Source organism: Pongo pygmaeus, chromosome 20 (assembly GCF_028885625.2).
Source record: "Pongo pygmaeus isolate AG05252 chromosome 20, NHGRI_mPonPyg2-v2.0_pri, whole genome shotgun sequence".
Classification (NCBI taxonomy): Eukaryota; Metazoa; Chordata; class Mammalia; order Primates; family Hominidae; genus Pongo; species Pongo pygmaeus.
The window spans coordinates 17727976-17755177 of NC_072393.2; the positions used below are offsets into that span (position 1 = coordinate 17727976).

At 59.2% G+C, this 27202-nt stretch overlaps 2 protein-coding genes across 4 annotated transcripts; one reads left to right on the plus strand and one right to left on the minus strand.

Annotated features, from left to right (window-relative positions):
• Window positions 1-1964: 1964 nt before the first annotated feature.
• DDA1 (DET1 and DDB1 associated 1) lies at window positions 1965-12514 on the plus strand. Its single transcript, XM_054465954.2, has 5 exons — window positions 1965-2214; window positions 6614-6694; window positions 6929-6980; window positions 8159-8220; window positions 11765-12514. Exons 1-5 carry the CDS (start codon window positions 2011-2013, stop codon window positions 11873-11875), a joined length of 510 nt encoding a protein of 169 aa, XP_054321929.1. The 5' UTR covers window positions 1965-2010; the 3' UTR covers window positions 11876-12514.
• Window positions 12515-15476: 2962 nt separating this feature from the next.
• Window positions 15477-27150, minus strand: ANO8 (anoctamin 8). Of its 3 annotated transcripts, none has more exons than XM_054465946.2 (18): window positions 26786-27150; window positions 25913-26023; window positions 25649-25781; window positions 25328-25466; window positions 25157-25253; window positions 23524-23640; window positions 23317-23444; window positions 23057-23218; window positions 22581-22733; window positions 22354-22480; window positions 22189-22244; window positions 21987-22061; window positions 20387-21214; window positions 19931-20122; window positions 19680-19811; window positions 19477-19587; window positions 16977-17646; window positions 15477-16132 (listed from the first exon to the last, which is right to left on the minus strand). In XM_054465946.2, exons 1-18 carry the CDS (start codon window positions 26889-26891, stop codon window positions 15765-15767), a joined length of 3705 nt encoding a protein of 1234 aa, XP_054321921.2. In that variant the 5' UTR covers window positions 26892-27150; the 3' UTR covers window positions 15477-15764. The 3 variants fall into 3 exon arrangements, 2 of the variants coding, with proteins under 2 accessions (XP_054321921.2, XP_063514842.1); XM_063658772.1 differs by lacking the exon at window positions 26786-27150 and adding an exon at window positions 26377-26769; XR_010125050.1 differs by having other exon boundaries at window positions 16023-16132; window positions 16311-17646; window positions 26786-27149.
• Window positions 27151-27202: the final 52 nt, after the last annotated feature.

The window sequence follows — 27202 nt, forward strand, 5'->3', positions numbered from 1 at the left end:
GATTACAGGCATGAGCCACCGTGCCCGCCTTTTTTTTTTTTTGAAACGGAGTTTCATTCTTGTTGCCCAGGCAGGCTGGAGTGCAATGGTGCAATCTCGGCTCATTGCAACCTCCGCCTCCTGGGTTCAAGCGATTCTCGTGCCTCAGCCTCCCGAGTAGCGGGGATTACAGGCATGCGCCACCACGCCCGGCTAATTTTGTATTTTTAGTAGAGATGGGGTTTCTCCATGTTGGTCAGGCTGGTCTCAAATTCCCGACCTCAGGTGATCCACCCTCCTCTGCCTCCCAAAGAGCTGGGATTACAGGCAGGAGCCACCACGCTCTGTCCCCCAGGCTGGAGTGCAGTGGCACGATCTTGGCTCACTGCAAACTCCCTCTCCCAGGTTCAAGCAATCTCCTGCCTCAGCCTCCCGAGTAGCTGGGATTATAGGCGCCCACCACCACACCCGGCTAATTTTTGTATTTTTAGTAGAGACGGGGTTTCAACCATGTTGGCCAGGCTGGTCTCGAACTCTTGACCTCAGGTGATCTGCCTGCCTCGGCCCCACAAAGTGCTGGGATTACAGGTGTGAGCCGTCATGCCCAGCCTGTGTCATAAATTTTACAGGTCTAGGAAGGCTGGTGGAAAACTGTGTGTGTGTGGAGGGGGGGTGTTTGTTTTTGAAACAGGGTCTCACTCTGTCACCCAGGCTGGAGTGCAGTTGTTGGATCCCTGCTCACTGCAACCTCTGCCTCCTGGGTTCAAGCAATTCTGGTGCCTCAGCCTCCCAAGTAGCTGGGATTACAGGCGCGTGCCACCACGCCCAGCTAATTTATGTATTTTTAGTAGAGGGGAGTTTCACCATGTTGGCCAGGCTGGTCTCAAACTCCAGCCCATAAGGAGTTTGAATCTTCCACCTGTCCCTTGGGGATGTTTGATTTTAAGCAAGAATTTAGCACTGTGAGGTGCATTTGTCGCCTATAAAATGCAGTGCTGGTTTCTCCTCTGCTCTGTTGCTGTTGGAGTAATAATACTTAGTAGCTTCCACTTAGCAACTTCACTGTGCAATTGCTGTGTGCTGGGTGCCCATTCTTTGCCCTGGAAGTCAGGAAGGCAGTTTGGACACAGAGGTATCAGGGCTGGGAAGGGGATTGTGAGGGCTGTAGGACCTCAGGGAAGTTACCTGACTTGCCTTTTTGAAGAATGCAGTCAGGGAAGTCTTGGAGGAAATGGCAAGGTCTGGGAGAGCCCAGACATAGAAGGAATTGGTTAGAGGTGAGGACACAGGTGGGCAATGAAGACCGCAGGTGCCCATAAATGGGGTCAAGGAGGTGGGATTGAATACTAGGGAGTTACAGGAGGTGTTTGAGCAAGACGGTCTCGAGGAGGAGATAGGGAGTGTTATGGTTCTTATCTTCTAAACGTAATAAACACAAGAAGATGCCGGCACGATGGTTCCCAGAACTTTGGGAAGCCAAGTCTGGAGGATTGCTTGAGGCCAGAAGTTCGAGACCAGCTTGGGAAACAGCGAGACCCCTGTGTCTTTTTTGTTTGTTTGTTTTGAGGGGGAGTTTAGCTCTTGTTGCCCAGGCCGGACTGTAGTGGCTTAATCTCGGCTGACTGACACCTCCGCCTTCTGGTTTTAAGCGATTCTCCTGCCTCAGCCTCCAAGAGTAGCTGGAATTACAGGCGCAGAGATGGGGTTGCACCATGCTGGCCAGGCTGGTCTCGAACTGCTGACCTCAGGCGATCTACCCGCCTCGGCCTCCCAAAGTGCTAGGATTACAGGAGTGAGCCACCGCACCTGGCCGAGCCGCGCATCTTAAAAACACACAGACACACAAAAGCTCTAGAGAGCCTCGCGGAGTTGTAAACTACAGCTCCCAAGAGATTTCGCGGCCGAGGCCTCCGCCCACTTCCGGATCTCACTTTCATTGCTTCCAAGTACCGGGCGGTGCTTTGCTTCGTCAACCGAACTTGACCACAATGGGAGGAGGCGTGGCAACCAATGGGCGCATGAGTTAGCTGTATGCGGCCAATGGAAGCGTGTAAAGCGCTCATATGTGGGGGCGGGGATAGACTGCGCACCAATGACGGGGAGGTGGTGGCGCCATCAGTGTGGGCTGTGCCGTGGCTGGAAGTTACTGTGAGGCGGCGGCTAGGAAGGCGGCTCTGGTGGCGGCGGTGGAGGCTGAGGCGGCGGCCGAGGCGGCGACGGAGGAAACAGAAGATGGTGAGGATGGCTTCCAAGCCGGTACTCCCTCTCTGCTCGACAAAATGGCGCCGTGGTCCCACCCACCTCTAGTATCCCCCTAGGCCCCTCTCCGTTCTGCCCGGTCCCCTCAGGCCCGGCCCGCCCCTCCCACTCACCTGTGACCTTCGACCCCCGGACCCTACCGAGAGCTTCCTGCTGATCCCACTGCCACTCCTCCGACCCCTGACCCCATCCAGGATACCAGGCCCTGACAACTCATTCATTTCCGGGTTGCGGGTCCCCCCGGAAATCGTCTGGGGTGGGGATGGGGTTCCGTAAGACCCCCTGGTCTGGCCTCGTTCTCAGCGCGCCGGGCCTGGATCTCTTCAGTTCAGGAGGATTTGGGAGGCCGGCCTGGGCCCCGGGGCGGGGGAGGGGGCTTGGCACCGCGATATGCAGGGCTTTGTCGCCAAAGGAAGTGCGACATCACCGACTGTCCCGGTCCCCCGGGCCATGACCCCACCTCCGCCATTCTGAGCCCTTACCCGCCTCTAAGAATGAAAAACTTTTATCTCCGATCCGCATGGATTGTCCCTGTGAAATGAGGGTAGCAGTAGTCTGAACCTCTTAGGGTAGTGACAATTTAGGTAACTGACGTCGTAAAGGACTCAGGATAGTGAATGCTCAACAGATGAGCTGGGTGACTCGAGGCTAGTGACGTTCTCTTCTAGCTGTCCCCTCATCATGAAGTGTGGATCGTCCCCACCTGGCTGTTGGAAGGTTGAAATTCCTTCAGGGTTCCTCAGTCATCCTGGAATTTGAGTCTGGTGGTTTTCCGGGGTTCAGTCTCCCCACCTGAAAAGTGGGATGGTGACCCACTCTCAGAGTGGAGCTAAAGCCTCTCCCCAACCCCCACTAGTTGGCGTCTTCAGGGCTGGGAAGGGTGATGGGAAGCTTGGTCAAGATACCTCAAGTCTCCTTTGTCCCCTGACCCAGAGTCCCAGCCACAATCCACAGTCCTTGGGATGTGGTGGGGATGAAAGGAAGACTCCCTTTCAGGAAGGAAATGGGAAGGTGGGTTCCTAGTGTGCGGGTCCCCAAGCCTGGGTGTTGTCCTTGATACCTTGGTACAGTCTCATCCCTACAGCCAATCATAAGTGGATTAGATTGTCTCTGCCTTCCGAACACACCTGAATTCATCCATGGCTTCACACCCTGTTGCAGGTACTGCCACTTCCCACCTGCATACCTGTCCCAGCCTCTTCCCTGGTCTCCTAGCCTTGCTCTCACCCCTTTGGCAGTTCATAATTCACCTGAACCAGAAGGAACTTGTTTTTTGGAGGCAGGGTCTCACTCTGGCGCCCAGGCTGGAGTGCAGTGTGTGATGACAGCTCACTGCAATCTCCACTTCCCAGGCTCGAGATCCTCCCACCTGGCACATTTTTGTACTTTTTGGAGAGATGGGGATTCCCTATGTTGCCCAGGCTGGTCTCAAACTCTTGGGCTCAAGTGATCCTGCCTCAGCCTCCCAAAGTGCTGGTATTACAGGTGTGAGGCACTGCATGGGGCCTGAGAAGGAGCTTTTTTTTTTTTTTTTTTGAGATGGAGTCTTGCTCAGGCTGGCTGGAGTCGCCCAGGCTGGAATGCAGTGGCATGATCTCAGCTCACTGCAACCTCCGCCTCCTGGGTTCAAGCCATTCTCCTGCCTCAGCCTCCCAAGTAGCTGGGACTACAGGCACCCACCACCATGCCCGGCTAATTTTTGTATTTTTAGTGGAGACAGGGTTTCACCATATTGGCCAGGCTGGTCTTGAACTCCTGACCTTGTGATCCACCTGCTTCGGCCTCCCAAAGTGCTGGGAGTACAGGTGTGAGCCACTGCGCCCGGCCAGAAGGAGCTTTTAAAGATGTGCATCAAATGATACCACTTTCCAGCCAATAAAATGCTCCAGGAACCCTGGCGGCTCCCCTCCTCACCTTGAGGCCCCTGGCCACCTCTATGACCTTATCTCCACTCTCTTCTCCACTCTGTCTGTGAGCTTCAGCCACCCTGGCCTTGTTTTCACTTCCTCACACTCCAGGTTCCTGCTACCCCAGGGCCTTTACACCTGCTGCTCTTTCTGCTCAGAACACTCTTCCTCCTGTGATCGAGGCCATTCGTGACTTTGGGGGGCCCCCAGTTCTCTGCTGTTAGTGCAGTGCTTCTCTTTCTCATCTCTTTGTTGGGTCCCTGGCAGGCTACCTGCAGTGGGACTGGCACACAGGTGTCCAGTGCGTGTCTGCTGAGGCACCTGTGAGGGCCCAGCCGTGGCTGGCATTTGTCTGGGATGAGGCCTCCCCCACCCCCTGCCTCCCATGTCTCAAGGCCTTGTTTTCCAGCTTAGCATGACAGGAAGGCTGCACGTACCCTGCCTTCATTCATTTGTCCAATGCAGGCATGTTGATCCTAAAGGCTGCCCCCGAGGGAGCTCCATGCAAAGCATTCCCCTTGTTGTCTTATGACTCAGAGTAACCCTGGGAGGTGACCCTGTTGGAATGCCTCTCTTCACAGGGAGGCCCAGAGGCTTGGAGGTCCCTCGTCCCAGGTCACACAACCAGGGACGGGCTGAGCCAGGATTGAGAGCAGAATGCACCTCTCGCCACTCAGCCACCGGGCCCCATGCGAGCCCGGCCAGGGTTGAGTCAGCCCTGTCCTGTCCTCTGCCCTCGAGGAAGTACCAGTCCAGCCAGGGAGGTGGACCTGTAAACAGATGACCTCGCCGGGGTGTGAGGGAGGCTCTGGGAGAGGCTCCCGAGGTGTTGGGGGAACAAAGGGGCCGGGGAGGGGGTTGGAGCTCGTGGGGAGGTTAGCAGGTATTCGCCACATGGAGGCATGAGGGGCATTCCTAGAGGGTGTGTGTGGCAGAGGGTGTGTGTGATGGGAGTCCAGCAGGGGCAAGCTGGGCCAGGGCTGCGAAGGGGGACAGGGACACCTCCTCACCCTTCAGGTCTCAGTGCCTGCATCCCTTCGTCTGGGCAGCCCTCCCTTATCCCCCAAATGGGCCAGAGCTCTGCCTTACACCTCACACTGGGCCCTCGAGGCACCCTGTCCTGCAGCCGCTTCCTGTGCACTGTGCACCTCTTTGCCCCACACCATCCCAAGGCCAGGCGTGCGTCCATGGTGGCTGAGTCCAGTGCCCTGGTGCCTGCTAGGGCCCCAGAAGACCTTGCTGAATGAATGAAGCTGGCCCCAGAGCCGGGTGCTTAGCTGAGGCTGGCATCCTAGGGTGGGAGGGGGAGGCAGGTTTGAGGGACTTTGAACTGGTCCTGGGGCAGTAGGTCATCCAGATATGACAGCTGCCTCCCGGGTGGGAGGGGGAGGCCCACCCAGCCACATTCCGGCTTCCCGAGAGGGACCAGCAGAGGAGGGGCCAGATGTCATAGAATTGGGGACACTGCTGCTCCTGCCTGTCCCAGAGGGTGGTGGGAAATTGTCTGAACAGCAGCTTCTCCCAGGGCAGCTCTCTTGGGCCTCAGGCATCAGGGGATGGCCCTCCCTTCCAGCTCTGTAGCCTGCAGGGGCTCTGGCCCTTGCTTTTCAGGCGTGTGATGAAGAGAAGGAGCTTGGCTTCTGTGGGGGGGTACATGTGGGTTCAAATCAGCCCCCTGGCTTTCTGACTGAGACTGGGTGACCTCTCTGCCTCGGTGTCCTTGCCTTTGATAGGGAGACACTACCTTCTGCCTCGTTGAGTCAGGAGATTATACATAGTGAGCTCAGGAGGGCCCCGTTCAGGGCAAGCCATGTGGGGAGACTCGCAGCAGACAGTCCCACCACTGGCCCACTCCAGACCTCACTCACAGACTTGGATTGAAAATGGCTTTTTTTTGTGTGTGTGTGACAGAATCTGGTTCTGTTGCCCAGGCTGGAGTACAGGGGCATGATTTCGGCTCACTGCAACCTCTGCCTCCCGAGTTCAAGCGATTCCCCAGCCTCAGCCTCCCAAGTAGCTGGGATCATAGGCGTGCACCACCACGCCCGGCTAATTTTTATATTTTTAGTAGAGATGAAGTTTTACCATGTTGGCCAGGCTGGTCTCAAACTCCTGACCGCAGATGATCTGCCCGCCTCGGCCTCCCAAAGTGCTGGGATTACAGGCATGAGCCCACTGCGGTATGACTTTTAACCAGTGGCCTGTTCTCTTGCAGCCTCAATTTCCCCACCTCTTGCCTAGTTAGGGGGCTGTCATGAGGATCCCGTGGGGGACGTGCACATAGCCTGGCTTGGTTACTTTTTTCTGGTCCCGGCAGTGTATCCAGCAGCCAGCTCAAGGGTGTGTTCTGGAAAACTTGAACTACAAAGAATAGTGGGAAGAAGGAACCCAGCAATCACCCTGCAGGTGCTCCAGGGATGAGCCGGCCCTTGCCTGGTTTCTCATGTACCATCTTCCATGTCTTCTAGGCAGATTTTTTGAAAGGACTGCCTGTCTACAACAAAAGCAATTTTAGTCGATTTCACGCGGACTCCGTGTGCAAAGCCTCGGTGAGTGTGTCTTCCTAGGGCTGGGAGGGATTGGGCGCTTCCAGGGGGCCTGGGGGCAGCTTGTGTCCCCCGATTGGGGTCTTGGCTGGAACAGAGGCCGATCTTCAAGCCCAGCCCCATCCACATTCTTGAGTGTTTTCCAATCTGCACTGAAGGGTGGATGCTGAGTGGAGGGCTGAGGAGACCCCAGGCCCATGCACTCTCCTAACCCACCCCTTGTCAACCCTCCTGCAGAACCGACGGCCCTCAGTCTACCTGCCCACCCGAGAATACCCGTCTGAACAGAGTAAGTGGCCGCTGTCAGTCTTTCCCATTGTGGCTGCTGAGGGGCGGGGTTTGGTGACTGCAGCGTGGCACGAGGAGGTTATCTTCAACCCCGGCCCAGGCCATAGACTTGGCTTGGGTTCACACGCTGGCTCCTGAATCCAGTTAAGTCAGGAAGGGCCTCCAGGGAGGTGCAGGAGGGGAAACTTGGGGGCTTCAGCCTGGGGATGCACACGTGGATGCCTGTCCACTCCCAGCCCCTGGGGACAGCCAGAAACAGCTTTCCCCAGGTATCTCTTGATTGGGATACACTGGGATTCACAGCCAGCCCAAAGGGGCCCCCAAGTTGTCCCTCATCTGCCACTCACTGGCCCCTTCCCCTCCCTGTCAGATGAGGTCAAGCGAGAACTCTGGTTCTAAGACAAGTACTATCGGGCAGAGAGGCAGCAGAGGGCTACAGGGGCCTGGGCTGGGGATCCAGCCAAGCCTGGGTGGCAGTGACGGGAAGGGGGTCCAGGCGAAGGGGCCCACAGCACAGGAGGACTTGGTCCTGCTGTCTTAGTTTAACTATTCAAAAAGACTCCACACAGGTTGGGTAGCTCCCGCCTGTAATCCCAGCACTTTGGGAGGCTGAGGCAGGAGGATTGCTTGAGGCCAGGAGTTCGAGACCAGCTTGAGCAACATAGTGAGACCCCGTTTCACCAAAAACCATATATATATATTAGCCGGGCGTGGTGGCATGCGTCTATAGTCCCAGGTGGGAAAATCAGTTGAGCCCAGGAGCTCCAGGCTGCAGTAAGGTATGATTATTCCAGCCTGGATGACAGAGTGAGACCCTGCTCTTAAAGCATTTATCCATCTGGAGCCTGTGGGGTGGGACTGTGTGGTCACTGGGCGCAGATATGCGGTATGTGCTCCTAGTCAGCCTGGGAGAAACATAGGCATGAGAGTCTCAGTGGTGGGGCTTGGTCCCCCACCCAAGGGTGGATTCCCTTGCAGGGAGCCGGGACCCTGAAAGCAGCTGGCTCAGGCCTCTGGGAGTGGCTGCGAGTGTGCTCAGAAGCAAAAACATGGGACTTTTAGAGATCTCTGGAGTTGGGGGTACTGAGTTCCAGCCCCAAAAAGACCTCCCAGGGCAGTGTCAGGGGAGGAGCCTGGGGAGGGGAGGCATCTGCGACTTTCTCTATCTTTCCTCCTTAGTCATCGTGACAGAAAAGACAAACATCCTCCTGCGCTACCTGCATCAGCAATGGGACAAAAAGGTGAGGCCCACAGGGCTCAGGTGCGGGGATTGTGGGTGGACAGAGACGGGGCACCTGACAGGGGCTTCTGAGCACAGGAAGGACTCTAATGATTGGAGCAGGGCCTTGAGGGCTGGGTAGGAGCGCCCTGGGCGATCCAGGAGAGCAAAGAGCATTCCAGTGGAGGGAACCGCTGTGCAGAGGCCACAGGACACCAGTGCTCAGGAGGCTGGAGGCCAGGCCCAAGCAGCCGCCAGGCCCAGCTTTCCATGGCCCTGGCATTGGGTAGACTGTATTGGTATGAACTAGATAGAATATTTTCTGAGGCCGAGCATGGTGACTCATGCCTGTAGTCCCAGCACTTTGGGAGGCCGAGGCAAGCGGATCACGAGGTCAGGAGATTGAGACCATCCTGGCCAACATGGGGAAATCCCGTCTCTACTAAAAATACAAAAATTAGCTGGGCGTGGTGGCGTGTGACTGTAATCCCAGCTACTCGGGAGGCTGAGGCAGGACAATCGCTTGAACCAGGGAGGCGGAGATTGCAGTGAGCCGAGATCGCACCACTGCACTCCAGCCTTGTGACAGAGCAAGACTGTCTCAAAAAAATAAAAAAAGGCTGGGTGAGGTGGCTCACGGCTGTAATCCCAGCACTTTGGGAGGCCAAGGTGGGCAGATCATGAGGTCAGGAGATCGAGACCATCCTGGCTAACACAGTAAAACCCTGTCTCTACTGAAAAATACAAAAAAAAATTAGCCAGGCATGCTGGTGGGCGCCTGTAGTCCCAGCTTCTCGGGAGGCTGAGGCAGGAGAATGGCGTGAACCCGGGAGGCAGAGCTTGCAGTGAGCTGAGATAGGGCCACTACATTCCAGCCTGGGCAACAGAGTGAGACTCCGTCTAAAAAAACAAAAAATCTTTTCTGAATGGTGAAATGTGTACACATGATTAAAAATCTAGGCCAGGCGTGGTGGCTCACATGTGTAATCCCAGCGCTTTGGGAGGCCTAGGCAGGTGGATCACGAGGTCAGAAATTTGAGACCAGCCTGGCCAGCATGGTGAAACCCCATCTCTAAAATAATACAAAAATTAGCTGGGCGTGGTGGCGCGCGCCTGTAATCCCAGCTACTCCGGAGGCCAAGGCAGAAGAATTGCTTGAACCTGGGAGGCAGAGATTGCAGTGAGCCGAGATCATGCCACTGCACTGCAGCCTGGGCAGTCTCAAGAAAAAAAGAAATCTAGACCGGGCGTGGTGGCTCATGCCTGTAAGCCCAGCACTTTGGAGGCCGAGTCAGGCGGATCACGAGGTCAGGAGCTCGAGACCATCCTGGCTCACACAGTGAAACCCCGTCTCTACTAAAAATGCAAAAAATTAGCCGGGCGTGGTGGCGGGTGCTTGTAGTCCCAGCTACTTGGGAGGCTGAGGCGGGAGAATGGTGTGAACCCGGGAGGCGGAACTTGCAGTGAGCCGAGATCGCACCACTGCACTCCAGCCTGGGCGATAGAGCGAGACTCCATATCAAAAAAAAAAGAAAAAAAAAAAAAAGAAAGAAAAAAAGAAATCTAGGCAACATGAGAGGGTGTGGCTGGGTGTGGTGATTCACACCTGGAACTGCCTGAGAGGCTGAGGCGAGCAGATGGCTTGAGGCCAGGAGTTTGAGACCAGCCTAGGCAACATAGCAAAACCCGGTCACTAAAAAAAAAAACAAAACAACAAATTAGCTGGCTGTAGCATGTTCCTGTAATCCCAGCTATTCAGGAGTCTGAGGTGGGAGGATCGCTTGAGCTCAGGAGGTTGAGACTGCAGTGAACCATGATCGTGCCATTGCACTCCAGCCTGGGCAACAGAGCCAGACTCTGTCTGTAAAAAATAAAAATAAGAGGATGTAGTTGCAGTGAAGAGTCATCTGCCTCCCGCTTCTGGTGCCCCAACTCCCTTCCCAAAGGCTGCCTCTGCACACGGGACATTTTTTCTTCTTTTTCTTTTTCTTTTGCCCTGCCCTTCCCCCCTTTTTCCCTTTTTTTTTCCCTCTTTTTCCTTTCCTAGATGAGATCTTGCTCTGTCACCCAGGCTGGAGTTGCCCAGGCTGGAGTGCAGTGGCATGATCTCGGCTCACTGCATCCTCCTCCTCCCAGGCTCCACTCTCCAAGTTCAAGCAATTCTCCTGCCTCAGACTCCTGAGTAGCTGGGATTACAGGCATGCGCCACCATGCCCAGCTAATTTATTTTATTTTATTTATTTATTTTTTTGAGATGGAGGTTTGCTCTTGTTGCCCAGGCTGGTGTGCAATGGCGTGATCTTGGCTCACTGTAATCTCTGCCTCCTGGGTTCAAGCGATTCTCCTGCCTCAGCCTCCCGAGTAGCTGGGATTACAGGCATGTGCCACCATGCCTGATTAATTTTGTATTTTTAGTAGAGGCGGGGTTTCTCCATGTTGGTCAGACTTGTCTTGAACTCCCAACCTCAGGTGATCCACCCGCCTTGGCCTCCCAAAATGCTGGGATTACAGGTGTGAGCCACCATGCCTGGCCTAAGTTTCGTATTTTTAGTAGAGACGGTGTTTCTCCATGTTGGCCAGGCTAGTCTCGAACTCCTGACTTCAAGTGATCCACCCACCTCGGCCTCCCAAAGTGCTGGGATTACAGGTGTGAGCCACCGCGCCCGGCCTTCTTTTTTTTTTTTTTTTTTTTTTTTTGGAGACGGAGTCTCTCTATTGCCCAGGCTGGAGTGAGTGCAGTGGCGTGATCTCAGCTCACTGCAACCTTCGCCTCTTGGGTTCAAGCAATTCTCCTGCCTCAGCCTCCAGAGTAGCTGGGATCACAGGATGAGCCACCACGCCCGGCAAGTTTGTTTTTTTTTTTTAACCTAACATTGAACAGTGGGTGGCTACCTACTCTGGGCAAAGTTGGAAGGTCGGGGGACTCTGTGGCAAAGTGACTGCTTCTGAAAATCCAAGCTGCTGGGCCCACCCCCACCCCTTCTCCTGCCCCCCAGGCCTTGGTTTCCACAGCGGGGAAGGAGACGTGTGCTTCTCTCTTGGGTTGATGTGCGGCATCCCCAGTGGCTTCCAAAGGCCCTCTATTCCCAGGCTGGGTGGATTGCTCCTCTGAGTGCTTGAGAAACCAGCCCTGTGTGGGTCATTGCACGTGGTGGGGGTGGCTCCTCCGGGTGCCAGGAAACACCTGTCTATCACCAGCCATGGGTCCAGGAAGTGCTCTGGGCAGGGCTTAGCGGGGCAGGTCCTGGTGGTAGGAGGGGCTGCCTAGCCAGGGACCCCGGGGCCCCCCACTGTACTCCAGGCCTACCAATGTGATGCTGCTGCAGGGGCCTGGGCTGGCATTATGACTCTGGGAGCTTCACCCACGTGAAGACTCACAGCCTCCAGCTGGGCAACATAGTGAAACCCCCATGTCTACCAAAAGTGAAAATATTAAGTGTGGTGGTATGTGCCTGTAGTCCTAGCTACTCCAGAGGCTGAGCTGGGAGGATTGCTTGAGCCCGGAAGGTTGAGGCTGTCCAAAAAAAAAAAAGACTCACAGCCCCTCTCTTTTCCCTGTGCCCCAGAACGCTGCCAAGAAGAGAGACCAGGAGCAAGTGGAGCTGGAAGGCGAGAGCTCCGCACCTCCCCGCAAGGTGGCGCGGACCGACAGCCCAGACATGCACGAGGACACTTAAGACTCTCAACTCCACAGGCGCCTCCTGCCAGGTCTGCTCCTCGGTCGCCCACCTGCCTGCCCGCCATGTGTAAGCACCCCGCCCGCCCGCCTCCCTGCCGGCCCATCCACACCCTGCGTCCACACCACTTTCAACCTCATAGGAGCCGATGTATTTATTTTCCTTGAGTTTTTATTTATGCTGTAACCTGTATCAAGCGTTGGTTAAAGGGGACATCAGACCCAGTAGTGTGATGTTGGTAGATGCTTTTTAGAAAAAACAACATTGTCCCCCCGACCCCTGCCTTCCATCGGGCCAGTTCCCCGATTCCTGCCCCCAGTTCTCCAGAGAACCAGAGCGTGTCTGTGAGGGTCTCTAGCGGGGGCTTTACTGTGGCGGGGCGACAGGGGCGGGCCCGGGGCGGCCTGACCCACCGGGACAGCTGAGTGGCCTTCTCCCCCCCAACACCGGTCCAGGCCATTGAGACTCGGTCTTGTCCCACGCTTCGCCCGGAACTCTCCCATGCCCAGACCTCACTCAGCGTGTGCGCACGTTGGGGAGAAGTCGGCCCTTGGGATCTTTCTCTTGAGTCATTTTATTTTTATCATGGACTAGTGCGTGCTCCGTGTCCACCCCAATAAAAGGGTCTTTCCTACTTGACCTCGCGTCTTTGCTCCACACACCTTGGCTGCAGAGGACGGAGCCCCTGGGAGTCATCCCTGTTGTCACCAAGAGGAGTGAGAAGGGCCCCCCACGCCAGGGGCCCCAGGACCTGCTGGATTCTCTCATGGGCTTGCTGAGGCCACCATGTTCAAGGCCAAGACCTGCCTGGACCATCCCCTCTACCTCTCCTGTCAAGGTGACCCCAAGGACAGGTCATTCCTGAGAGACGGGTCCATGGTGCCAAGGATGGAGCGGGATCAGCCCCCTGCCTGGGATACCACCAAGCAGGGCAGCGCACCTGTCAGCCACCGCAGAGATGGCCGGCCTCACCTGGGGGCCTGGGGTCTCCGGCCTCTGCCGCTCCCCTGAGGCATGGTAACAGTACAGACGGCATCTGGCCGGTCTTGCTGTCCTAGGTGGTGGCCTCACCCTTGCTGGGTCATAGAGGAGCTGTACAGAAGGTTGGCACCTGGCCGTTGGCATGTGCCATGGCCACTCATGGGGACCCCTCCTCCACCAGCTGGGCTGGGTTTGGGGCTGAGCTTGGGTATGTAGGGGGTGTTCGGGCTCTGGGCAGAAGGTTTGTGGCCCTGACCACTAAGCCTGGGGCTGGGGGAACACCGCTTCTCCCCTTACCGTCCCCACTGGCGGTGGTGGGGGTCTCAGTTTTCTTTTGTTTGTTTGGTTTTGTTTGTTTTTTTGAGTTGAGGTCTTGCACTGTTGCCCAGGCTGGAGTGCAGTGGTGTAATCACAGCCCACTGCAACCTCGACCTCAAGCATTCCTCCCACCTCAGCCTTCCAAATCGCTGGGACCACAGGCACGCACCATCATGCCTGGCTAATTATTATTATTTTTTTCGAGATGGAGTCTCGCTGTGTCTCCCAGGCTGGAGTGCAGTGGCAAGATCTCAGCTCACTACAACCTCCGCCTCCCAGGTTCAAGCGATTCTCCTACCTCAGCCTCCTGAGTAGCTGGGATTACACGTGTGCACCCCTACACCCAGCTAATTTTTCTATTTTTAGTGGAGATGGCGTTTTGTCATGTTGGCCAGGCTGGTCTCGAACTCCTGACCTCAGGTGCTTCACCTGCCTCGGCCTCCCAAAGTGCTGTGACTGTGCCCGGCTGCCTGGCTAATATTTTTAAAATTTTTCGTAGAGACAGGGTTTTGCCATGTTGCCCAGGCTGGTCTCAAACTCCTGGGCTCAAGTCATCCGCCTTCCTCAGCCTCCCAAAGTGCTGGGGTTACAGACGTGAGCCACCGTGCCTGGCAGAGGTCTCCATTTTGAGAGCTGAGTCTGAGGGCGTTGGGATGGTGTCGGATTGGGCCACAGAGCTAGCAGAGACTCCGGGCCATGGAGGGTCCGCCTGCCCCAGATTCCACTGTGGAGGGCCCTGCCTGTGTCAGACCTTCGGGCCTAGGTGGCCCGTCTCTCCCAAGGACGGACAGTGCCAGGGTGGGCTCCCGTCCTACACAAGGAGTGGCTGACGAGGCCCAGGCACAGCACAGCCACCCAGCTGTGCCTCCCAGCTCCCAGCAGTGTCTATACCATAGTGATGGTGCTGTAGGGTCCATGTGGTCACAGGGCCGGTGGTCAGGAAATGCACACTTGACTGCAGTCGGTGGTGCCGGGTCCGGCTGAATGCCCTGGAGGCTCCCAGGCCATCTGGGGAGTCCCAGTCCCCAGGGTTGGTGTGACCTGGGCAGGCCTGCGGTGTCCCATCTGTGACTGACTGAGATGGTGGGACTTCAGCTTCCAAGGCCAGGGGCCAGAGTGGGAGCAGGGGGCACTCCCGCCTTTCCCCTTAGCCCGTCTAGACCTTTCCGGTCCCCGGTTTCTGCTTTGAGTGGCTGGGGGCTGTCTCCTGCCTGTGCTGTCTGCCCGTGGCTCTGCAGGGCTGCTGGGCGGGCACCTCCTTCCCCTCCCCTGCCTCAGCTCCCTCCGATGGGGTCTGAGGGCTGTGCCCCAGCTTGCCTCCCTGTGGCCTCCCCCTAGAACCTCTGGGTCTGTCGGGACATGCCCCACCTGGCAACATACCCTGTGTGGCTCCCACTGCCTGTGGGAGGACGCTGGGCCCCTGAGCCGGCCTCTGCCTACCCCTCCTGCCTTTGGGGTCCCCCTTACCCCACTGTTCCCCCAAACTGCCTTCCACCTTCTCCACCTTTGCTCAGGCCGTTCTCCTGCCTCCAGTGAACTCTGACTTCACCACAGCCTCCCGAAGGGCCCCTTGCTCACACTGGCCCCAGCCAGGCCCTCTGGCCCAGCCCTGCAGCATGGCTATGTTGGTCTCTGAGCCTTAATTAAGCCTTTGGATGTGGACACATTTGTCCTCTTCTTCCTGAAAAACGTGAGGGTCTGAGAAGCCACGTTCCTGTTCCTGAGTCATACGACAGAGTCCCAGTGACTTGGGTCTGATGTCCGTTCCACAGTGAGACATCCCTGCTGTGTCCCAATGCCACCCCGTGTCCTGGGGACACCCAAATGTGCCATTCTCTCAGTATCACAAGTCGGGGACTGCAGGAGGCTCAGGTGCCAGGTGCCTTCTGATGTTCATGCCACAAGCTCTTCCCACTGTCTCTGGCTCCCCAGACGATGTTCCAGGAGGCGGGTGTGCCAGAAGGGGCCACGTCTTGCAAACCACCGCGCTGTCCTCTTTGAGAAGGAGTCTTACTCAGGACTGGGGCCTGTGCACACATTGTCGCCTCTTTTCAGCACTTAGAGATTCCTTCCTTTGTCTAGTGGCTGAAGCCAGGGCTGAAGTTGGCCTCCAAATCTGGGCCGTCTCAGAGGCAGCGCGGCCTGGAGTTTTCCATCTGTGGCCGAGACCCAGTTTTTGGGAGGAGGCCTCCACGGGTCAAGCCAGCCTGTACCAGGATGGGGGGAGGGGGGTTCCCAACCCAGGCCCCAGCCACCCAGACTCCCCCACCCCCACTCCCTTTTCCACTGCTCTGATCTCGGGCACTGTTGAAATATAGTTTTTATTGCATTTCTGCCGTTTTACAAAAATATGACAAAATAAATTAAAAACAAATAAATAATCGCCTATTCTGCGTGTGTGTGTGTGTGTGTGTGTGTTTTCTGTTGGTTTTGTGGGTTTCCTTTCGTTTGGAAAGGAAAACGGCAGATGGGGGGCGCCGGCCAATACTGGGGGCCGTCGGGGGCTGAAGCGCATCTTGCATTTTGGGGACTGGCCGCCCCTGTGAATGACTGATATTGCATATGAGAAGAGAAGGCAGGGTGGGTAGAGCTAATGCCAGCCGCTGGGCCAGCACACGGCCTGGGGGCTGGGGCTGGGGCTAGGGGAGGGCGCTGGGGTCTCGAGGGGATCCGAGGTGGGCGGCAGCAGTGGGGGCGGGAGGCTGTAAAAGCTGGCGTCCCCCGGCAGGGGCTGGGGGGCGGGTGGGGGCCCGGCCATGGCACAGGGTGGGCACTCGGCAGCGGCCAGGGCCTGGCGGGGGGCGGCACCCTCGCCCCCGCAGCCCCAGGGCCCGTCCCACTGCCAGCAGCCGGCGGGCGGTGTCGGGGGCCGGGGCAGCGGCATTGGCGGCGGCGGCGCGGGGCTCCGGCTGCGGCGGGTGCGGAGGGCAGGGGCGCCCACGGGGGCCAGCGCTGTCCCTGCGGAGGCGAGAGGGGCCGTTCCGGGGGGATGCCGCCCCCGCCGGACCCCGCCGGACCCCGCCGGGCTGGCGACCCTGCCCGCACTCCCTCCCGGGCATCCAGGCACATAAAGGCCTTATTGCTTCTGATCAGAGACTGAGGTGGGGCGGCTCCCTGGGCGGCTTCCGGTGCATACCCTGCCTCTGGGCACGGCCCCTGCCGGTCACAGGGGGAGGACAGTTTGAGGAAGTCCCTCTGGCTTCTGACCTATGGCCCTTGTGCTGCAGCTGCCACCTGTTGGGCTCCCTGGGGACGGGGTTGCTGGAGCCCAGGCTGGGATTGGGGTAGGGGAGGTGGTGGGGGTGGGAGGGTAGGGGTGAGGCCTGCACCTCTGCTCAGCACATGTGGGAGCTCCCTGGGTGGGCAGCCCCAGCCGCACCTGGAGGAAGGCCTTCCTGAACAGCTGGGCTGTAGGGTGTGGATTTGCATAGAGGCCTGGGGGGTCAAGTCCCCCCCAAGAGTGAGCTGGAGCAGGAGAAGGGTGGGCTGGTTGGGAAACAGGCCTCCCTCATCTCTCCTGGCACCGGAGCATGGTGGGGGGTCCCTGGGTGCAGTCCTGGAACAAGGGGCTTTGGCATCCCTCCCTGGGGAGGGTCAGGCACGGGGCTCCAGGCTAACAAAGGCCCTGGAGATACTAAGCAGGCTTTAACTGAGAGGCTCCACGTACCACTGACCCAGGTCCCCACCAGGACCCAAGACCGGGCTTCCCCTGTCCCCTTCAGCCCCTCTCCCAAGGCCTGGCCACCCTACCCTATCCCCAAAGCCGGCCCGGCGTCCCCACCCCTGAGTTAAAGCTTGTGACCTGAGCCTTCCTCTTCGGGCCGGGGGGCTTCCAGCTCCTCAGCCAGGGCCTCGTCCACTGGCCCACTCCTCTGAACCCGGCTGCTGCCACTGCTGGGGGTCCCGTCTGGCCGGGCCTGCCCGCCCGCCCCGTTGGACCCAGGCTCAGCCCGGGTGCCACCAAAGGGGAAGAGCTTGCCAGCGTGGAAGGCTTTGGGCGGTGAGTGGCTGCGCTCAGAGTCCCGCCGGGTCTCTGGTGACTTGAGGAACTTGAAGCTGAGGAAGGCAGGCAGGCGGGTGTCGCTGCCCATGGGTGACTGGGCAGGGGGAGGCCGGGTGGTGGCTCCAGCCCCTGCAGCAGCCAGTGAGGATGTTGCCCCCGACGAGAGGAATTTGCCCTGCAGTGGGATGATCTGCTTCAACTTCATGACGTTGTTGGGTGCCAGCAGGGACCCTGGGCGCTTGGGCCGTTCAGGCCCATGGCCAACCGCAGTGCTGCCCTTGGCCTTGGCAGAGGCCTTCTCGGAGGAGGTGGCAGGGTCCAGCCCAGAGCCCTCGGCCCTCGCCTCCTCCCGGCCACCAGAATCATGCTCCCGCCGGGCATGGTGCTCCGCATGGCGCTGTCGCTCCTCCTCCTCCCGCCGCCTGCGCTGCTGCTGCTGGTAGCGATGCTGGGCCTGGCGCTCGTGTCTCTGCAGGTAGAGCCAAGCCGTTACAGGACTAAGAAGAAAGGGTGTTAGTGGGTGCCAGCTGAGGCTGGTGCATGCCAGGGCTCTCTGCAAAAGTGGGGGAGACTTAAATGCTTACTAGGCTCCAACTGTATCCCTGCACCCACAATGGGGGCTCCCTGCAGAAGTGGGAGAGAGCCAATCACTTACTGGGTGCCAACTGCATTGCCAGGTACATGATCAGCCTCTCTGTGGAAATGAGGGAGGCTTAAATGCTTACTGGGGCTGGGCGCAGTGGCTTGCGCCTGTAATCCCAGCACTTTGGGAGGCTGAGGTGGGCAGATCACTTGAGGCCAGGAGTTCGAGACCAGCCTGGACAACATGGCAAAACCCCGTCTCTACCAAAAATATAAAAATTAGCTGAGCATGGTGGCACACGCCTGTAATTCCAGCTACTTGGAAGGCTGAGGCAGGAGAATCGCTTGAACCCAGGAGACGGAGGTTGCAGTGAGCTGAGATTGTGCCATTGCACTCCAGCCTGGGGACAAAGTGAGACTGTCTCAAAAAAGAGAAAAAAAAAAAAAAAGCGTATTGGGCGCCAACTTCATCTCTGGGCCCACACTGAGGTTCTCTGGGGAACTGGAGAGAGATTCCAAGGCTTATTGGGTGTAACTGAATGAATCCCTGGACCCACGCCGGTACTTTCTGGGAATTGAAAAGAAAACAAACATTCACTGGCCATCAACTCTGTCCCCGGCTGTGTGCCAGACAGCGTCTTAGGAATTGGTAAAGTGGAAACCAATCCTGAGCCTCAACTGATCCCCTGCTTCCCAGAGAACAGGCAAGAGACAGAACTGTGGCTGCAGGCTGGGTGCGGTGGCTCACACCTATAATCCCAACACTTTGGGAGGTGGGCAGATTGCTTGAGATCAGGAATTGGAGACCAGCCTGGCCAACATGGTGAAACCCCATCTCTATTAAACATAGAAAAATTAGCCAGGCGTGGTAATCCCAGCTATTTGGGAGGCATGAGAATTGCTTAAACCTGGGAGGTGGAGATTGCAGTGAGCCGAGATTGTGCCACTGCACTCCATGCACTCCAGCCTGGATGACAGAGTGAGAGAGATTCTGTCTCCAAAAAAAAAAAAGGACTATGGCTGCAGCAGACTATACCCCTATACCCAGGTAGCCACGCGAGGCTCTGTTCAATAAAATAAAAATTCAGTTTCTCCGTCGTAGCAGCCCCACTTCAACGTGCTCACTTATCACCTGTAGCTAAAGGCTGCAGGGACAGTGCAGACAAAGAATATTGTCATCCTCGAGGAATGTTTCCTGTGCAGGCACTGGGGAGCTCCTTGGCCCATTCTGTAGCTTTCTGAGGAATGTGGAAGAAGCTGCACTTCTAGGAAGCCTCCGCTATGTCCCTGGCCCCCTAACAGGATGCAATCGGGCAAGCTGGTGGATGGCTGAAGGTTCTGAAGGGCCAGCCTGGTGCTGGATGCTGCCAGGATTCCAGAAGCGACTGGACCCGTTGTGAGCACTAGTTATTGTTGCTTATTATTACTCTTTTTAGAGACGGGGTCTTGCTCCATCACCCAGGCTGGAGTGCAGTGGCGCGATCATAGCTCACTGCAGCCTCAAACTCCTGGGCTCAAGCGATCCTCCCACCTTGGCCTCCCAAAGCGCTGGGATCATAGGAGCGAGTCACTGCACCCAGCCAGGGAGCACTAATTATTATACCCAGCTCTGTGCAGTCTCTGCATTTGCCCTCAAGCTAAGGAATTGGCCACCAAGATCAGAGATCCACCAGCAGCCCCACCAATGAGAACACCGAGCCCAGCCTGGCCCCCCTACCTTAAAGGCCTCGCGGCGCTGGTACTCCAGCTTGGCCATTTCCTCGGCCACCCAGCCCGGGATATCGGGGATGGCCACGTGGATGAGGTACTTGAGGAGCAGAGCGAAGTGCTGCAGGGGTGGCAGAGAGGAGGCTGCAGGCTGCAGACGCTGGGGCTGCCCTCTCGCCTCCCAGCTGCCCCCGCCCCTGTCGCCGGCCCCACCTCGAGCACTACCACGGACACGATGGCTGCCTCCGGGCTCAGCCAGGGGAAGAGGCGCTGCAGCTGCCCGCACTGGCCGATTAAGTAGCAGTTGACCACAATCGCTAGGACACCCATGGCCTCCATCACCTTCTGCAGGGCGGCAGGAGGGCTCAGGCGGGGTCCAGCCGGCCTCCCCAGACCCCAGGCTCCTCCCAGCTGCACCTGGGCTCCCTCTGGGCCTCAGCTCGGAGCTCTTGGCTTTCCCCCACCTGCCACTGGCCGATGCTTTCCACGCGCTGGCCGAAGGGCCGCTGCAGCCCGGTGCACAGCTTGAAGGCGTCGCTGCGGATCTCAATGAGGTTGTTGACCAGGGCGCACAGCGCCGCCAGGGGGAAGGCGGACGAGAAGAGCACGACGTAGCCGAACTGCACGAACATCTCCTGGTAGTCCTGGAACGTGTCCTGCGAGTGGGCGGGCCTCAGACCTAGAAGCCTCTTCCCTCGGACAATCTTTCTCCCATTGAGCACGCCTCCCTCAGATTATCCCATATGGACCCAGGGCCTGGCCCCATCCTCAGCCAGTTCAGAGGCTTCCCCTATCTGACTAGGCCTTCCTCTCCTGCAGCATCCCAACACCAATGGCCCGGTTATCACCACTCCCACCCCCACGGCCTTCACCCTAGGCCGGTGTGTCCCGCCCCCTGCGGGGCCCCGCCCCCTTCTCACCTCGTACTTCTTCATACAGCTCTCCAGCTCCGCCTGGGTGAGTTGGGGCGAGTGTTCCTCCTCTGGCGGGTCAATCCAAGACGACCGGTTCTGCCGTCTCTGCCTACGGGTCGAATCGCTGTTGGAGCCGGGTTCCGGGTCCGGGCCCCCGTCGGGCCCCTGGTCTCGGCCCTCGCCCCCGGCCCGGCGGAGCAAGATGGCCGGGGGCTCCCGTTCGGGGCTGCCGGGAGCCCCCTCCGCCTCGTCGTCCTCCTCGGCCAGGGTGAACACTCCCGGCTCCAGCCCCTTCTCCACCATAGTGGGGCTCCCCTCCTCCAGGAGGGCCTCCGGGCTTGGGCCGGGCCGACGCCGCCCCGCGCCGCGCTCAGCGAAGCTGACCTTCTTCAGCCGGAGCCCGCAGTCCAGGAGGCCCCCTTCCTCGCCCTCCTCCTCGTCCTCCTCTTCCTCCTCGTCCTCCTCCTCCTCGTCGTCCTCGTCCTCCTCCTTGCCCCCTGGAGGCCCGTCCTCCTCCTCCCCGCCTTCCCCCGCCCGCCGCCGCTCCACCAGCACCGCCTCCTCCTCCTCCTCCGGCGCCCCGCAGCCCCCGCTGAGGCACCTGCGGCCCCCGGCCCCGCTGCCGCCGCCCCCGCCCCCGCCCTCATCCGCCTGGGGTTCGAGGCGGCGGGGCGCAGGGCGCCGGAGGCTCAGGAGGCCAAGCAGGGCTCGGGCCAGCTCCCAGACGGCCCGCAGGCCCAGCTCGCCGCGGCCCAGGCGCCGGTACAGGTGCGGCTGCAGGACCTCGCGCACGTTCTGGAGGAACTGGCGGGTGATCAGCAGCGTGGCCAGCATCTGGGGGCAGGAAGGGGAAGGAGAGAGGCGCGTGGGGGGCAAGCGGGGCGCCGGGATCGGGGAACTCACCCTCCCTGGGCGCCCCGCCGGAGCACCGTGCCCAGACACACGCCGAATCCGGTTCCTAACTCCGCTGCTTTGGACGCGCCTCGACGCGAGGCCCCCAGCGCTCAGCCACAAACTACAGCCTGGCACGCGCAGCGCTCCTCGCCCACCTCACAGGCAGGCCCAGCGCATCTCCACCCCACCGCGGGCTCTGTCGGTGCACTGGGCCGCGTGCACCCCCGCCGCCTGCACCTGCTTGCTGGCTGCCCCCGACCCCAGATTCCCTCCGCGCATGCGCCCTCAGCTCGGCGCGCCAGGCCCCCAGCACAGCCACGCTGCCCACCCCGGCGAGGCCCCACGGGCTCGCCACCTGCCCGTACTTTGGCCCGGGCCGCGAGCAGGAGGCCCCGGAGGGAGAGGAGGAGCAGGCGGAACCGCAGGGCCGCGAGCGGGACCAGCACCGCCCGCAGCTGCCGCTCGAGGCTCTGGGACAGGGACAGGACGAGCAGGAGCTGTGAAGGGACCGACGGACAGATGGACGGACAGATGGGGGGACGACAGGCAGAGAGAGGACGCACAGACGACGGACAACGGACGGACAGACAGGAGAGAAGGATGGAGGAGGGGAGGGAGGGGCTGGAGAGCCCTTGGACCCCTTGTGCCGGGTCTGGCCCCTCGCTGGCCGCCATGGGGGCAGGGGGGACTGCCGCTGGGGCGGGGGTCTCACCTCTTTCAAGCGCTCCATGTCCTTGAGGTAGAAACCGATGTAGAAGAGGCTCAGGTACGAGTTGACAAACTGGAACTGCAGGAAGGAGGCAGGCGGTGGTCACCCTGCACCCCCACCCCACTCCTTGGAGCCTTCCTTGTGCCCCATACAGACCCCACAGCTTCCCCGTTGTCTCCCTGCCTGCCGGATGGTGGTGACTCACCAGGACAACTTTGATGATGAGGTGCTTCTCATAGGCGCTCTCCAGCCGGTAATTTTCTAGGGGCCAAGGGGGAGAGTGAGGGAGCAGCCGCGGTCCCCCAAGGGTGGCAGGGATCCCAAGGGGCAGTGGAGACCTTCCTCCCAGAGACCCCCTGGCAGGCCGTACCCATGTCATTGAGCCAGATGGCTAGCTTCTTGTAGCCCTCGGCACTCACACTGACAAGCAGGGCCAGCATGACCTTAGGTAGGAATCGGGCGAGACGGGGCAACCCCTTCACGCTCAGCACCAGCTCCTGCGGGAGAAGGGGGTTCAGGGCTCATCCCAGCTGCAGGGCTCAGCCCAAGGTGGAGCTGGGCACCAAGGACAGGGCGGGTGGGGGTATGGGGGGTCACCTGCAGCTGGAAGCAGCCAAGCATGAGCAAGAAGACACAGACGAGGCACGCCAGGCACAGGGGGAGGCTCACAAGCAGCTGGAAGAGCAGCCGCTTCCAGGGTGGGTAGTAGAACTCCTCGGCCCGCGTGATGGGGCTGATACGTCGCACACCCTGATGGTGGGCAAGGGCCAGGCCCAGCATGAGCTCAGAGGGGCCACCTCTGCCTCCTGCACCCCTCCCTATCCTCAGAACTCAATTTCCCTCCATCATGCGGAGGTGACCCTCTCAGGTCACCCACCTAGGGCACTGTTCCCAGTCCCTCAAATCCAACTTCCACCCCTCCCCCTGAGGAGCACACAGAGCCTGCCTCAGTTTGGCATACCCTCTTTGATGGAACAACCCTGTTTCACACCTCTCTGCCTTTGCTCCTGCAGTGCCCCCCACCATTTACCTTTGCCCTGTATCCATGACCCTGGACCCAGCCCCCAACTGACCCTGAACTGGGGGCGTGGCTCCTCCACGGCTTCCCCAGGTGAGTCCAGCGTCCCCCACTTGTATGCCAGCTCAGCCCCCCTCCGCTTCCATTCCTCTAGGAACAGCGTTGACCAGATCACGTTGAAGAGGGCAAAGACCACGCAGGAAACATCCCGGCTTGTCTGTGAGTGGCAGAGAAGAGTTGAGTCATTGTTTGTGCCAGTCCAGAAAGGAGGGCGCCTCTGGATCCCCCAGACCTTTCAGGGTCCCTGCCCAGTACCTGATCAGCCTCTGTGAATGTGTACAGGACAGACCCAAAGACAGCTGGGTATACCATAGCCGACGTGTAGAAGCCCAGCCAGGCGAAGTACATGGCAATTTTCACACCAAAGTAATCACAGATGTCATCTGTCAGGGGACAAGTGGGTCTCAGTCACCCCCTGCCTGTCTGCTGGGACTCCCTCCCACCCCCCAGCCGAGGCAGCACCTAGAGGCTGGTTTTCACACACGGCCTGCACCCATGACTTCATGAGGCGGTTCAGAATACGCTGCTCGTGGACAGGGAACACCTGCTGGATGATCCCACGTGCTGCCAGCTCGGGGACTGTGGAGGGAGGAGCACAGGTGATCCCCGCCCCTCCACCTGTGCCTAGCCTGGCTAGCCCCTCTTTGTCTGAAACCCAAATCACAGCTTTTTGCCTGCTCTTAAACCTCTAGAGCTCTTTCCAGGGAAGAAGTTATAGACGGATAGAAGATCTGATTCTCCTTCAGAAATTGTAGGTGCAGGGGCAGGTGGGGAGAATGTAAAGTAACTGGGAGAGTGGGGTCCTGGTGAGGAACCATGTTTTTTTTTTTGAGACAGTCTCACTCTGTCGCCCAGGCTGGAGTGCAGTGGCATGATCTCCGCTCACTGCAACCTTCAAGCGATTCTCGTGTCTCAGCCTCCGGAGTAGCTGGGATTACAGGCGCCCACCACCACGCCCAGCTAATTTTTGTATTTTAGTAGAGACGGGGTTTCACCACGTTGGCCAGGCTGGTCTTGAACTCCTGACCTCAAGTGATCCACCTGCCTCGGCCTCTCAAAGTGCTGAGATTAGAGGTGTGAGCCACCGCGCCCGGCTTTTTTTTTTTTTTTTTTTTTTAGATGGGGTCTAGCTGTGTCACCAGGCTGGAGTGCAGTGGTGCGATCTCAGCTCACTGCAACTTCTGCCTCCCGGGTTCAAGCGATTCTCCTGCCTCAGCCTCCCGAGTAGCTGGGACTACAGGCGCGCGCCACCACACTTGACTAATTTTTGTATTTTTAGTAGAGATGGGGGTTTCACCATGTTGGCCAGGATGGTCTCGATCTCCTGACCTCGTGATACGCCCGCTTCAGCCTCCCAAAGTGCTGAGATTACAGGCGTCAGCCACCGCGCCCGGCTTTATTTTTTACTTTATTTATTTATTTGTTTATTTTGAGACAGGGTCTCACTCTGTCACCCAGGCTGGACAGAGTGCAGTGACGCTACCATGGCTCACTGCAACCTCGAACTCCTGGGCTCAAGTGATGCTACCGCCTCGACCTCCCAAAGTACTAGGAGCCACTGCGCCTGTTCCCCTGCTTTAAATAAAGCTCAGTTTGTGGACCCGAACGTCTGAGGAATGGTAAAAACTTGCTGTAGGAAGGTGAACTTGGGTTGCTAGTTTCCTGGAAGGGAATCCAGCGCCCAGAGCCGCACCATTCTGTAAGTGGAGTGCTGTCCATGGTCCCCGCCTCCACCTTATCCCAAACCCAGAAAAGGGCCTCTCCTGGACCCACCTCCCAGAAATAAGCCCCACCCTTTGGTCAAAGCCACGCCCCCTCAGCTCATTGGTTCCCAACTCTTTGCCAACCCCCTAACTGGCTGGACATAAGCCCTGCCCTCCTGCCCTGATAAGCTGTCCTCTCAGAACTCCACCCAACTCGAGATAAGCTCCACCCTTTTGCTAAGGACACGCCCCTTTAGCTCATTGGTTTCCTAACTCTTTGCCAACCCCTGACTGGTTGGATCTGGCCCCCGCCCTCCTGCTCCGATAAGCTGTCTTTGAAGAGCTCCACCCAACTCTCTGCCTGTGATTGGTGTTGGCCCCGCCCTGCTCACTGATTGGCTGGTCCTCCAGGAAGCGCACGTTGTGGAGTGCCTCTCCCTGCTTGGCACGCAAATTCTGCAGCCAGAAGCGGATGATGCTCTGGCGTTCCTGCGAGGAAGAGGGCGTGAGCTCAGGGAACTCATAGGCACAGGATGCATGTGGGGGCCCAGAGCCGGCCTCACCTGGGAGGTGAAGAAGCGTAGCTCGCTCTCCACATTCTCATAGATAAAGTCCTCCTCGCAGGAGAAGCCGCGGGTGCCCCCGCCAAATTCGGCCTTCACCGCCTTGCGCAGACCCAGCTCGTCGGCCCCTCGGAGTAGGCTGTGAAGAAGGCAGAGGAGGTGGGCTCACAGGGAGGCCCTGGCCCACCATCCTGGAGCTGAGGATGGTGCACCTGGCAGCCTTTGGGACAAACGCAGGGCGGCTGCATAGCATGGTTGGCACTTGGTAGAGCGGGGAGCCGGGTGGCAGGCTCAGCGAGAGGCCAGGGACAGGGGACTCGCCTCTCATACGTGGCGGTGACAAAGAAGGCGTAGGCACGCGTGTGGCGGTGGTGGCGGACTTGCACGATGAGCTCGGGGATGCCCACGCGGATGTGGTTCAGCAGCCATAGCAGCGTGTGGTCATCGGTCGTGTCTGCCAAGGGGCACAGGGACCGATGGCTCCTGCCACGAGGGGGCCCAAGGCCTCCTATATATTCCCGCTCTGGGAAGCCGAGCTCAGGAGAGCCGCATCTGGGCACTGGGCGGGCGGGCGGGCGTGGGTACCTGGGAAGGTCATCAGCACGTCGCAGTTCTCTGTAGGCACCGTCTTCATCCACGCCTTGTGGGACACCAGGTAGCGACCCGCCTGCAGGAGCCGCTTCCCGAAAAGCTTATCTAGGGGGCGGCGTAGCAGGCCCGGGTCAGGCCACTCTGGGATCCGGACCCAGCCTCCAATCGTGGCTCCTCCGGCCCCCGCCAGGGCTCCTCACCACTCCGCCTGGCATTCAAGGCCCCGGGAGCTCTGGGCTTGGCTTATTTTCCTCCCTCCACGTCCTTGTACCAGCCAGGCCTTCCTCCAGAAATGCCCTTCCCCCAGATCCTCCCTTACAAATCTTACTCATTCTTGAGGCCCAGCTCCGCCTCCAAAACCACAATCGATGGGGCGCTCACTAGCAGCCCTGAGCGCTTCACCACATTATGACAGCGCCGTCCTTGCAGCAGCCCCAGGAACTAGGTGCGGTTCTTACCCCCATTTCACAGGTGAGAAACTGAGGCCCGGAGCGTTTAAGTCACGCGCCCAAGGTCACACAGTCAAGCTGGGATTTGAACCCAGGACCGTATGATTTTGTATTCTTCGCGGAGAGGCTCTCTCAAGCACATCCCTGGCCCGCCGCGATCCCGCAGCCCGGGGGTGGCAGGGCGCAGCCCAAGCCTGGGGCTCTCGGAGGGGCGTGTCCGCGTCTCCGCGCCGGGACCCCAGCCCGAAGCACCGTCCCAGCCCCGCCCGCCGGGCCGCAGCCGCAGTGCCGGGAGGAGGCGGCCCCTCGTCCAGACACCACGCCAGGTTACGTTTCACCCTGATCCTCCTCCCCGTGTAGTTGACGCGGGCTCCCCAGGCACCTGCAACCCTGTCTGGTCCAGCAGCCGCACACATACCCAGAACTCCGGACGCCGGGGCTGCAGGCTCGCCCTCCGGCGGGGGCCTCTTGCCACGCTCGCCCTCCAGGGACGTGCCCCCGGCGCCGGAGGCGGCCTCGGCCATGGCGAGGTCAGGTCAGGGGCTACAGACGGCCCGGGCGACGGGGGGCCGCGGGCTCATGGGGCCGGTGCAGCCGCCGAGCGCGCGGGAGGAGGAGACAAAGGCCGCGCCCGCCCGCGCCGGCCGCGGTCCTGGCTTGCCCGAGCGCTGCTTCTCGTCCCCGCCCGAGCCAAACCTCGATTCTCCTTCCCGGCCCGATGCACGTCACTCTCGGGTTCTCAGCTGAGTTCGCCCGCCTAGTTCTTTGGTTCGCGTCTCCGCCCGTGTTGTTTTCCGGGTTTCCTTCTCGCCCGCCTACCTCGCTCCCTGCTGCT

What these genes read in the sequence shown, in the direction of transcription:
- DDA1 (XM_054465954.2), top strand. Translation starts at nt 2,011, where the DNA reads ATGCGGCCAATGGAAGCGTGTAAAGCGCTCATATGTGGGGGCGGGGAT. An exon ending in ACTCCGTGTGCAAAGCCTCG is followed by an intron (nt 6,695 to 6,928) that starts GTGAGTGTGTCT and finishes ACCCTCCTGCAG; the next exon opens with AACCGACGGCCCTCAGTCTA. An exon ending in ATCAGCAATGGGACAAAAAG is followed by an intron (nt 8,221 to 11,764) that starts GTGAGGCCCACA and finishes CCTGTGCCCCAG; the next exon opens with AACGCTGCCAAGAAGAGAGA.
- ANO8 (XM_054465946.2), bottom strand. Translation starts at nt 26,891, where the DNA reads ATGGCCGAGGCCGCCTCCGGCGCCGGGGGCACGTCCCTGGAGGGCGAG. An exon ending in TACGCTTCTTCACCTCCCAG is followed by an intron (nt 25,254 to 25,327) that starts GTGAGGCCGGCT and finishes TCTTCCTCGCAG; the next exon opens with GAACGCCAGAGCATCATCCG. An exon ending in GCTGTATGAAGAAGTACGAG is followed by an intron (nt 20,123 to 20,386) that starts GTGAGAAGGGGG and finishes GCCCACTCGCAG; the next exon opens with GACACGTTCCAGGACTACCA.